The following is a 12,731-nucleotide window of genomic DNA, read 5'->3' on the forward strand; positions in this document are numbered from 1 at the left end:
CCTGTATTGTGTACACTCCATGTATAGCTATCTCTTAAAATAGCCCTAAAGGCCATTCAATTGGTCAGTTGAGAGATGATAGGTACTTTGAAAAGCATTTTCAATTGAATATTGAGTCTGGAAGTAAGATTATGGAATGTCAAGTAATAACTCTGTGTGTGTGTGTGTGTGTGTGTGTGTGTGTATCGTGTTTATATGTGTGTATATAATATTGTGTGTATAAATAAATATAGATATAGATATATTTTTATAAGTTTTTATTGACAGAACACATGCATGGGTAATTTTTCAACACTGACCCTTGCAATCACTTCTGTTCCAATTTTGCCCTACCCTCCCACCACCCCCTCCCCTAGATGGCAGGCAGTCTCATACATGTTAAACATGTTAAAGTAAGATACAGATGTATTTACATGCTATAGGATACTGTCACATTTCTTCTTCCAAAAATTCAATCAAAACAGTGAGTGAAAGGAGAAAATGCAAAGACTAATCATTGAATTAAAATCTATGAGAAAGAAGTATAACTATACTCCAAATTTTGCTTTTGTTGTTGAAGATCTTAGAAAAAACAAATGTTTTATCATCAATCCTTCCCTTACTAATTGGTTTTATTTCATCATATAATGAATCACATCTTCAGAATCTTTTCAGAAATCTTTTTGGGACTTTGTATTAGTTATGTCATCAGAAATTCAGATTCAATTAATTTTTATTATTTTTTTCCCTTTTCCTTACCAGCCTCCCCACTTTTAGTCTGGCATTTTTAAAACCTCTGGCCTTTGTTATCATCTGGGCTGGCATAGATAGCATTCTTAAGTCACTAAAATCTCTTGCTGTTTGTACTTATTGACTCATAGCAATTAATTTGTTGTCATGACCTGTCATCTTCTACTTAGGTCACCATAACTCTGAATTTGGTTTGAGATAGGTCATGTCTGTGATAAATCCAAAAGAAGCGACTATATTATCTATTGGTTTTTTTTTTTTAAACACATGGAAAAGTGAAGATGATTTATGTCTTTTCAAATAGTGGCAGCATTAATAATTTGGATAGCCAATGACAATTCTGTGTGTTCTTTGGATTATTGCCAAAATTATGTATTTAAATTGTGGCAAATCACATTTGTGAAAAAGTAATATTCCTGTTAATCTGAGTATGCAAGAGAGGTAATTAGTGCTAGGATTGTAAAAGGAATAACAGATGGCATTTAGTTGTTTTTTAAGGAAAGCATGTGCTTTGCCTTTTGCTAGAAACTGGGGAGGAGTTCATGAGAATGCATTTCTGGAATCTCTTGATCCTCTTAATTTTTTAGCCACTTAATGGTTGGCAAATACTTGAACAATAATATTTAAAAAAAAAAAGACTTCCTATTAGATTAGTGTTATTCCTGTCACCTTTTCTATTATTTAGATAAGTAACTTTTATTTTATTGTTCAGTTGTTTCAGTGACATCCAACTCCTTTTTTACCTAATTTGGAGTTTTATTGGCAAAGATACTGGAGTGGTTTACCATTTTCTTCTCTAACTCATTTTGTAGATGAAGAAACTGAAGCAAGTAGGATTAAGTCACTTGCCCAGGGTCACACACCTAGTAAGTATTGGAGGCCAGATTTGAACTCAAGTCTTCCTGACTTGGCTTTCTATATATTACGTATCTAGCTTCTTTTAAAAATTCATAGGGGAAATATATATATGTGTGTGTATATATATATATATATATACACACACATATATATATGATGCTCTGCCCTTAGTCACATAATATGACCAACTAACAATCCCCTGAATTTTGTATTTTTGTATTAAAGTTTTTTTTTATTTTTAAAAACATATGCATAGATAATTCTACAACATTAGCCCTTGCAAAACCTTGTATTCCAGTTTCCCCCACCCCTCTCCCCTAGATGGCAAGTAGTCCAATATAGCCTAAATATGGTAGAAATATGCAATATATGCATACATATTTATATACTTATCTTGCTGTACAAGAAAAATCAAATAAACCAGAAAAGAAAGTGATAAAGAAAATAAAATTCAAGCAAACAAAACAAAAAGAATGAGAATGTTATGTTCTGAACCACACTCAGTTCCCACAGTCCTCTCTCTGGGTGTAGATGGCTCTTTTCATCACAAGACCATTGGAACTGGTCTGAATCATCTCATTGTTGAAGAGAGACACATCCATCAGAACTGATCATCACATAACATTGCTGTTGCTAGGTACAATTATCTCCTGGTTCTGCTCATTTCACTTAGCATCAGTTCATGCAAAACTTTGTATTTCTTTTTGCAGCCTCTATGTAATGTTTGACTCATATTACCTTCTCAAAAATTTTAAAGAATCCTTTTCTGATTTTTCTGTTTCTTAGTGCTTTCTTCCTCCTTAAGTTATTTTTTACTTTCTCTTTACTTATGTACGTTTATCTTCTCAAAAGAATGAAAGCTCATTAAGGTAAAAAACTGTTTCATTTTCATATCCTTTTCCTTTATACTATTTAGCATACAATTTGTATAGCATAGATAATATATATACTTGTTAAATTTAAAGTGGTAGATATGTAAATATATACACACGCATTTGCTCAGTAATCATGCTTGTTCATAAAAAATGGTTTGTTTTGGGAAAAAGTTTGGGATCGTTGAAAATTTATGGAGTTACAGAGATGTAGTCTAGCCCCTTCACTTATTCCCATTCAAAGAATAACATTAAATTTTATTATTGCAAGGAATCTTGTTGGAGATTAATTAGTCCAGGTCCCTCCTGCAATAATAATGGAATTTCAATTAGAGGGAACTTCATAGACTATCTCATAAGTCATAGGATCGTTGATTGGGAGGTAGAAGGGAATTTTGTAAGCCATAAAGCCAAGCCACCTCATTTTACAGATAAAGACATCTATATCTATAACTATGTCTATATCTATATCTATGTCTATATCTATATTTATATGCACCTATAGATAGTATAGATAGATATGTCACATCTATGTGTGTGTTCATGTCTGTGTTTATATACACATATAACATTTATAATACATATAAGATTTTTTATATTTTATGTATACATATATGCACACAAATTAGAAAAATTTGTCTAAGATCACACAGATAGGGGGCAGCAGAGTCTTGACTATAACCCCGGGTTCTCTGGCTTCGTTCAAAAGAATTAGTTTCTTTTCTGTACGACTAACATTGAGCTGCTTGTCCCTTTCCATTTTTCTGTCCTAAATGTAACATAATGGTCCTGTTAATGTACTTTTTAATGCCTTTGTGGCAGGAGATGAGAGAGAGAAAAACATTTTCCCCCATTTACAAAATTCTTTTGTTAATCAGTCTGACAATGTTCCTGAAAACTTCTGTCATTGCTGTTATTCTGTTGAATTAATTCATTATCTCCACCAAAGTCAACCTGAAATAGAACTGTGTTGCTTGGGAAGTATACTAATTGATTAACCCATTAGCACCCATTTTACATCGATTAGCTTATTTCATTAGCTACCCAATTATCATTGCAATGCCGATGATTCTCAGATCTGTTTATCTAGCCCTAATCTCTTTTAACTTCCAAACTCTGATCTCCAACTAATCCTTGGCTATTTCAAATGGGATAACTCTAGTGTTTCCAAAACTGAATTCATTTTCTTAGCTCTCAAACCCCTCCCCTTTCCTAACTTCCCTATTACTGTGGAGGATGCCACCATCTCCCAGGTGTCATCCTGGATTCTCTATTCTCTCTCATACCTATGTCCAATCTCTTACTACCAATTTTACCATACAAAAGATGGTATGTTTCCTTCTCTTCTGTGCAACTGCCACCACTGGGCAGATCTTCCTCAACTAATGCCTAGACTTCCACAGTAACTTCCTCATTGGTCTCTCTGCCTCAATTTTCTTCCCCCTCCATTTTATCCTTTACTCAAATCTCAAAGTGTTTTTTCTAAAGTTGGCCTGACCATGCCATCCACGGTTTAATAAATATCAGTGACCCCTTATCCTTAAAATCCTTTGGTATTCAAAGTCTTTCATTCCAGTCTTTTTATACTTTACTCACTCTTAAATATTCTATAGTCCGGTGATACCACCTTTCTTAATTGTCCACCCACAAGAAAGTTTCCTTACTTTCTGCATTTATTTCACTAGCTGTGGCCCATACTTGGAATTCTCTCTTCTATCTTTCATGTCCCAGTTAAAATTCTGCTTTCTACAGGAAGCCTTTTACGATCATCTTTGTTGCTAGTTCCTTCCCTCTGGTAGCTTATCTCCAGTTTATTGTATTTTATCTTATTAGCACATAGCTATTTTTTTTTCCTTTGCTGTTGTTGCTTTTAATATTGTCTACTCCATTAGTCTCTGAGTACCTGAAAAAAATGAACTCATTTGGGATTTTGTAGTTCTTGTCTTTCTTTATATCCTTATTGCTTATCCCAGTTCTTGGCATAATTATAGTTGTTTAATAAATGCTTGTTGATTGAATAACTGTTTCTGTATATTGAAGAATTGAGCACAGGAAAGTTGCTTTTCTAGAAAGGTTTATCTTATTTAAACTGTCACAGAATTCTTGTCTACATGTACACAGTGGGATAGTGGGCAAATACGAGGCACTATAAATTTAGCTGAGGTCATCAGAAAAAAAAAGAGGGGAAATTCATTTCTAGATGTGTGTACTAGATTCAAGTGAAGTTGGATATGAAGCAAAATCAGAATTTTGCCTAATATCAATTTTGGGGCTCCAGAGAGTAAGCTAATGTGCAGAAATATGCATTTATGATGAATGATCCTACACGAGACAAGAAATTAACCTCTTTGTTCACATGAAACAACTATTTTATGATCATCCACGTTGCTATATTAAAAAAAAAAAAATCCTGTCCCCAAGAGATTTTAGCCAAAAACTTGTTGAAGTTCAAAGATCTAACCATCTTTGCTCTATAAACTCTTTTTTGAGTCATGAGAAATTACTATACAGTTGGAAATAGGCTTCCTCCATCTGCTAGAATGATTGTGTGCCCACTCCATTTAGTCAACATCAAGGCTAGATATGAGAAAATGTGCTATATTCATTCTTATGTTAATGTGATTGACCAGTTTCAGTACCAAGTTCATAAAACAGGAACAGAGCAAACTCTAACAGGAAGTTGTTTGTTTTAAGTCAAATGAACAAAGGTGAAGAGTGACTGATCATATTCTGTACTCCACTTGCTTAATCAAGCATTCCATTCAGTGTATTCAGTGAGTGGAATTGGTCAATTTGATTTTAAATGGTGTCGTTTTCCAAATTTTTAATGAGAATTTGAAGGAAATATTGTGCTATAGTAGACATACAAATGATTCTGGACTCTAAAAAACTGAGTTTGTGTCCTGTCTTCTTTATCTGTGTGATTGGCAGGCTATGTCATTTTCTTTTGGTCAGTTTTCCTACCTATAAAGTGATAAGGAAAAAAAAAACTAATCTCTAGGTTCCTTCCAACTGTTCATTGTTTAGTAGTCATAGTTTTTCACTTCTTTTATATACATAAATCTTTTTAAGAGGATGTTATAGATACATTTGCTGTTTATTATTGTCTTGAAATTGACTCAGGATTTTCTAAATCCCACATGATTCCGAGAAAGCATTTTAATCTTGTTTTTATTATTAAGTTCATTCTCCCTTTAAAATTAGAGAGGGTTACTGAAAACCCAATTTAAATGACAAAAAGTTTGAACCACAATTAAATTTGCAAAGATTGGCTGTCAGGAGTGGTAAAAGATGAGTTCTGATTGCTATTTGAAAATGTTATGGGATTTAAATAATTAAACTTTTTTGTTGGTAACTTAAGACCTTTTATTAAAATCAAATGATTAATTCAGTTTACATAAGAAACGTAAAAATAGGCCTGCCTTCAGGCAATATTTGTCAGACAATTTACCTTGCTGCTGTGAATGGCTCTTTTCTCAGTTTGTTGGATCTGCATGGTGAGAAATGAGAGTTGCATTTTCATAGTTTTAGTCATCACATGACATGAACAATCTAAGAAATTTCAGCGTCTTTGGTCATTTGCAAAGAGTTGCTGTTTCTCAAGTATAGCACAAGTTCAAGCTTCTGTCCGTTTTCTGTGCCGTTCTCCCAGTGAGACACAGATCAGCGTCATCTTCTTTCTTTTTGCCACCGAATGTAGCTTTCACAGCAGTTTTTCCGGGTTCACTGCATCGCTCTTTGCTTTGCGGTTTAGCTGTGCTGTGAGATGCAGCCTGACTTGTTCTCTTCCACAATCCACATCCTGCCTTTCAGCTTCTGCTGCTGATGATGTCTGGCTTCTGAGACTCAGAGCTGTGATTTTATTGGCTGGCCCTGGAGAAGGATAGCCTGCCTCCCTAAAGGAAGATGAATGCTACTAGTTCTCTTTTTTTTTTTTTGATGCTGCTCTGACCCACGGAAAAAAAAAAAAACATGTTTTCTCAGGAGCTGGCTCAGAAAATCAAGGGATACCAGGAACAGATTGCCTCTTTGAATTCTAAGTGCAAGATGTTAACAATGAAAGCTAAACACGCCACCATGCTGTTGACAGTGACAGAAGTAGAAGGGCTTTCAGAAGGAATGGAGGATCTGGACACTGAGCTCCTCCCAACGCATTCCACACATCCCTCAGTGGTTATGGTAAGGACCAAGCTGGTATTATTGTCCTCTCCTATTAGCAATACCACAGTCTCTGTTGCTTTGCTTGGGGTTTAGCCAGTGCTCACATTTCCCCTCTCTGTGCTTAGCTTCACCTCTCTACCTTGGATGTTGCAGATTAGAATGGACTGAGAGTTCTTCATTAACTTTCTGTGACTATACTTATGTAATGACTGAGCTTTACAGTGGAACTAATGGGCCTGCAATGAAACTATATCGTGAAAAAGGGATCAGTGTGATTTGAATCTGCTAAATTAATAATATTTACAATCCACGCTTAGGATGTTCAGTGTCTGTCTATAATTATGCATGTCGACTTATATGTAAATTGTAAACCAATGTTTTGCATGTGGGCTGGTTTATTTGGGGGAGGAAATCTAATATTATGTTTTGCTTGCATTCTTTCTGCTGTAATCTATGATGATTTCTGTACATTTTTGGTTGTAATAAACATAATTTTGTTAAGAATTAGAAGGGATTGTTATTATAATGAGAGTTACAATCTAGAAAAAAAAGAAATAAACTCCCTTAAGTTCTGTTCTGCAACATTCAATATCTCACACTCATCCCAACACAAAATTATTGAGTCATTTAATTAACTTCAGCATTGAGACTTTTGACATTTAAAAAATATAATAGTTATCATTTAACATTTGGCCTTAACTTTTTTTCTGTGATATATTGCTTTTAGATATCCTTCAGTTTCCTAGATTATTGTTAGAATTTTGAGATGAATCAGAAAAATTGAATTCTGTTTCACATATCCTCTATAGTTGTATGGAACAAGGAAATTCTAGCCATTATAAACAACAATAGTATAAAAAAGGAGAAAATAGCTCTCTCTAAGATTTAATAGAATAATATCCAACATCTTTGTTGGTTCAATTAGTGGCTATATGCATCATATCAATCATAGAATTGAATCTTCCAAATTCTGAATACAAAATGAATCCCCAAAATTTTATCTCAGGAATTCTAACATTAGCTATAATTTTGTATGTTTTATTTTGCACCTAATTAGCCTTTTTGTTGACATGTTCCTGTCCTTTGGGCTTGCATTTCCTGTGACAGATGACTGCGGGTCGCTGTCACACACTGCTTTCACCTGTCACTGAGGAGTCTGGGGAGGAGGGAACCAACAGTGAGATTTCCTCTCCACCTGCCTGTCGCTCTCCTTCACCTGTGGCTAATACAGATGCTTCTGTTAACCAGGTACCTCCTACTTGGCACTCTCTCTGGACAGATGCAGGACCCCATCCTGGGTATTTTGCAAGATGTTTCTATGCTTGTGGATTAATTATTTGAATATCATTTTTTTGTTATTGTTGTTGATAATGGACATACTATTATTTATTAATGCAAAGCATGACTGCCTTGTGAAATTCATTACATAACTTGGCAAATCACTTTAATTCTTTTTGAAAGTGAGATGAAGAAAAACTGCATCCCTGGAATTGAATGCACTGTGAAGAGCTACTAAATCCTATATGAAGATCTCATTTTCTATATTATCTATGTATAATAGATATTGTATCTTAAAAGAAAATGGGGTAGTATAACATACTTATAATTTATTTCTGATTTAACTACCACTGTGACTGCCATTGTATTCCTCACAACATTTTAAATTTATAATTAATTACAAATAAGATTATAATTTATTGAGACTGTATATATATATATATATATATAATTGAGATTTTATATATTCTAAATATAATCAGGGGAAGAATAACAAATCACAATTTTATAATGCTTTAAAGTTTATAAATTGCTCTGCTTACAATATTGCTGTTGAGTAGATGGTTCAAGTATTCTGTGAGGAAGTTTGGCTTGATAAAGATTGACTTATCCATGTTAGAGATGATAATGAAACCTAAATCTCCTGACTCTTGGGGCAGTTTTCTTTCAACTAAAAGATTCTCTTTTTTTGTAATACATGCTAATATTATTATGTGACCATGATTTGGAACCTCAATAACAGTTTAGAAATTACTTTTTTTATGGAGGTTGGGTCCAGTCCTGGTGAGGCAATTAACTCAGATCATCAATTCAACTGCAATGTCTAGTCTTAGATTGTTGCTGAAAGATTAAGTTATTGGGCCATATGCCCAAATTAGCATATTCAAGGGGTTGGACTTGAACCTAGGTCTTCCTTGAACCCTGACTCAACTCTATATTATATTACAGTTCCCTTACAAAATTCCATTGACCTAGCCTTTTAGAATGAAGGGTACCTGTATGATGATAAGACCTTAGTGAAAAGATTTTAGTGAAAGAAGGAGAATTGTCACTATTTCTTTAAAAAAATGTAGTTGACACATTGTCTCAAATTTAAATCTCTCAGTATTAACTTTTTAATTTTTATCACTGTTCTATTTGGCATAAAGTTTCATGAATATAGGGCTTCCCAGTTGTAAATGATGTGATAGAACCAAATGACCTCCACACTTTCTTCCATCTTTAAATATTAAGATTCTCTGAGTTGTCTGAATTAAAGAGTATTTTTGGAGGTAGATTGAACTTATCTAAAGTGCAAAATGGTGATAAATCTGTATCATTTTGATACAGTTTTAGGTATGTAAATTTAAAAATAGTACAATAAAAGTAATAAAAGTTGAGGAAAAATAGGATTTCTTGGTTAACTCTCTATAATATTCAGATTAAAAACAAAAATTAATTTCTTCTAACAGCTAGGTCTTTCTATGCATCTGAATATGTGAACAGATTCCCATAATTGATTAAAATCTCTGGTTTTCATCTACACTAAGAAATTTGTATCTAATTTTTTGGTATATTTCACAACCTATTGGTCTTTTCCAGGATATAGTAGCAAAGCTATTACTTTTCAGTTATTTTTTTACATACATTTCACATAATTTAAAATAGTTACATTTTTCAATCATTAAATTATGTGGAACAATAGCAAAAAGCATTCATTCATTCCTGAGTTCAAATTTTGCATGTGACATATTAGCTGTATGACCCTTGAGAAAAATTATTTCACTTTCTTGTTCCTCAGTTTCCTCATCAGTAAAATAAGGAGATTAGATATGAGCCCCTCTGTGAAGTCCCTTCTAATTCTTTAATCTTGTATTTATTTTCCAACATTCTGTGGGGATTGGATAAAACAAATAAATTGTGTCCTGTTGATAAATAAAATTATTATTTAATTTTTATTTTTATATCTTCAGTACTTAATATAATGCCATGTGCATAGTAGGTATATAAAAATGTTATAAACAATGATGCCTTATCACTATGGATATGTGTTTTACTATCTTAGAAATTCAAAACTCTATTAAAAATGGGGAATGAGGCAGTACTGGACAAAATTGTGAAACAGGAAAGAAAATTCTCTTGATCTTAATCAGTACTTTACCATCAACTCCTATTACCCACTCCAACCTAAGAATTTCCCACCAGTCACCCTCTGCCAGCCCTTCTTTTTCAATTTTCAAAACCTACTTTCATATTTTTCATTCTAGAGAATAAATGCCTAATAGTGTAGTAAAATGTTATTCACACACAGTATTTACATTTTAGTAAGGATAAAAATACCTAAAATAAATGGATCTAAGCTCTATTTTAAGTAAGTCAATGTATATGTGGGTGATGGTGATGGTCAGTAAGTTAAAAAGTATTTATTACTATATATGAAGTATATGCTAATTATTAGGGACACAAAAAAAGAAAGCATGGTCCCTGCCATCAGGGAGCTTACACTCAAATGGCAAAGACAACATGTAAACAACTATATACAGATAAGACACATAGATAGATTATATATGGGGTAAATTGGAGGTAAGCTTAGAGGAAAGCCATTCATTCACATTGAAAGGTGGGAATGGGAAATGTAAAAGATATTCTGCAAAGCTGGAATGTGAGCTGAATCTTGAAGGAAGCCAAGAAAGTTAGTAGGAAGATCCTAGGAAGTAAGAAAATTCAGACATTGGGGATATAGCCAGTCTTTCACAGTTGGAACTTGGACCTTTTAGTGTAAGGGACAATAAGAATACCAGACCAGTGACACTGGAACATAGAATATGTGGAAAAGCATAAAGGAGGGAAAGACTGGAAATGTAGCATAGGACCAGTTTTAAAACCAAATAAGATTTTTTAAAATTTGGTCCAGGGTAAAACATGGGGCCCTTGAAGTTTTTTGAATAGGGGAGTAACATGATCAGAGATGTCCCTTAGTAAGGGAAAAAAAAAAAAAAAAAAAAAAAAAAAAAAAACTTTAGCTAAATCAGAGGAAATAAGGGGATTTATATGACAGAGATTGTAATGGTTGAAATGACAGGACATAGCAGCACATGGAATACGTGGAGTGTGATTGAGGCACCCTGGATGACACTTATACTGAGAACCATCTGATGAATGATATATTTGAGATGTTGGGATAGGAAGAGGTATTCCCATTAGGATCCATTTGCTTACTTGGTAGGCCCATCTGCAAAAGCAAACCTGTGTGTGTGTGTGTGTGTGTGTGTGTGTGTGTGTGTGTGTGTGTGAGAGAGAGAGAGAGAGAGAGAGAGAGAGAGAGAGAGAGTCCCCTTAAGAGACAACTCAGTATTTAAGATTGTCCTCAATATTTTTGTAAATGGGTTGTGAAAGAGAGTACCTTGGACTACCTTGTGAATTTATACACTTCAGGAGAAAAAGGGACAGAGGGGTTCATTCAGTTGCTCATTCATTTATTCATTAATGAATTAATTTTCTATTGCATAGTATATTACATTATTTACTTAGTGTGATATAAATTTTAAGTAAAATTCTATTCAATAAGAGAGCCATGCACCAGCAAGTAGAAATCTATTGACTTCTGGTTTCCTGTTTCTACTCATCTTTCTCTTGATTAACAGTTTTTCTTTTACCACATTCCTCATCATATGGTAATGGACTGTGTGTGCATTTAAAAACAAACAAACATATGGCATTCTGTATAAGAGAGGCACTCTGGAATGGTGGAGAGGATGCCTGCCTCAGAAATAGGTACACCTGGTTCGGAGTCATTACTCTTAACATCTGCTGGCTCTATAATTCTCATCAAGTCACTTAATTTTTCAGTGCTATTGGTAACTAAAATTGTAAGCTTTTGAGAAAATGATACCTTGTTTTGGTAAAGGAAAATAATCATTCTAAGAATTCTCTATGGCAATAAAATCACAGATCAAATTTCTTTGTAAAACAACATTAACATCAAGATTATGAGTGAAATTGTGATGATATGTCATATATAAGATATAAGATAAGAGTCAGATATAAAAATGTCAGCTTTTAAGCTGATATGTCTGTAACATAAAGCTCTTGATACAAATTATTTCCTCATATTATTGCTTTTAATCTTCAAACAGCCTTGTAAGGTAGATGTTAAGTTACTCTCATTTTACAGAGACCGAGACTTATAGATTTGCCACATAGCTACTAGGTTTTAGTGGCAAGATATAAACTCAATAGTCATTCTTCTAAATATTATATTCATGCATTTGAAATTCTTTCCAAACTTTTTGATTAATTAAAATGTATATTCTAACACTGAAATTTGTTTGTCACAAATGTTGACTTTGGAAAAAAATATTGTGGAAGCAATTCTATTCTGAAAATTAGGAAATATCCAATATGCATAAAAACTCACAGAAAAAAATATTCAAGTATTATTTTAATCTAACTAGGGAGGATGTTTAGAAATTAACTTGTATAGTCAACAAAAATATGCTTGTACAGAAATGAGTTAATGGAGAAAGGGTACAAAAATACTATCAAAAAATGTTGCATCATGCCTATTAAATTTCAGGTTGAGACTACAGAGAATATTTTCATAGGAATTCATCCTTAAGTATCAGTGTTTAGACTGAAAACACTTTAAAAATCATCCAGCACTGAAGTTTATTATTCTAAGCCAAAAATAGCAGTTTCTTATAGTTGCATCTCCTACAAAGGAAAAGGGGTTGGTGTACTTGCTCTAAGTAAACCTAAATTAAATAGCTAACTCAATCTTATCCCAAGTCCGATTAACTGTAATTATTAGCCAACTTGTAACAAAAACTAGATTTTCAGACAGAGGTGACCCAA

At 33.4% G+C, this 12,731-nt stretch overlaps 1 protein-coding gene across 22 annotated transcripts in view; it reads left to right on the forward strand.

The window, feature by feature from the left end:
* SYNE1 (spectrin repeat containing nuclear envelope protein 1) overlaps positions 1 to 12,731 on the forward strand; it is a 567,155-nt gene that overhangs the window by 404,445 nt on the left and 149,979 nt on the right. For 18 of the 22 annotated variants that reach the window (XM_031937596.1, XM_031937595.1, XM_031937611.1 and 15 more), the window contains 2 exons: positions 6,444 to 6,638; positions 7,728 to 7,868. The exons of 2 other annotated variants lie outside the window; for them this stretch is intronic. In XM_031937596.1, the coding sequence (XP_031793456.1) occupies positions 6,444 to 6,638; positions 7,728 to 7,868 (336 nt within the window). The remainder of the gene's footprint in view (positions 1 to 6,443; positions 6,639 to 7,727; positions 7,869 to 12,731) is intronic. 2 more of the 22 variants (XM_031937608.1, XM_031937610.1) reach the window with 1 other exon arrangement.

Source organism: Sarcophilus harrisii, chromosome 4, assembly GCF_902635505.1.
Source record: "Sarcophilus harrisii chromosome 4, mSarHar1.11, whole genome shotgun sequence".
NCBI lineage: Eukaryota > Metazoa > Chordata > Mammalia > Dasyuromorphia > Dasyuridae > Sarcophilus > Sarcophilus harrisii.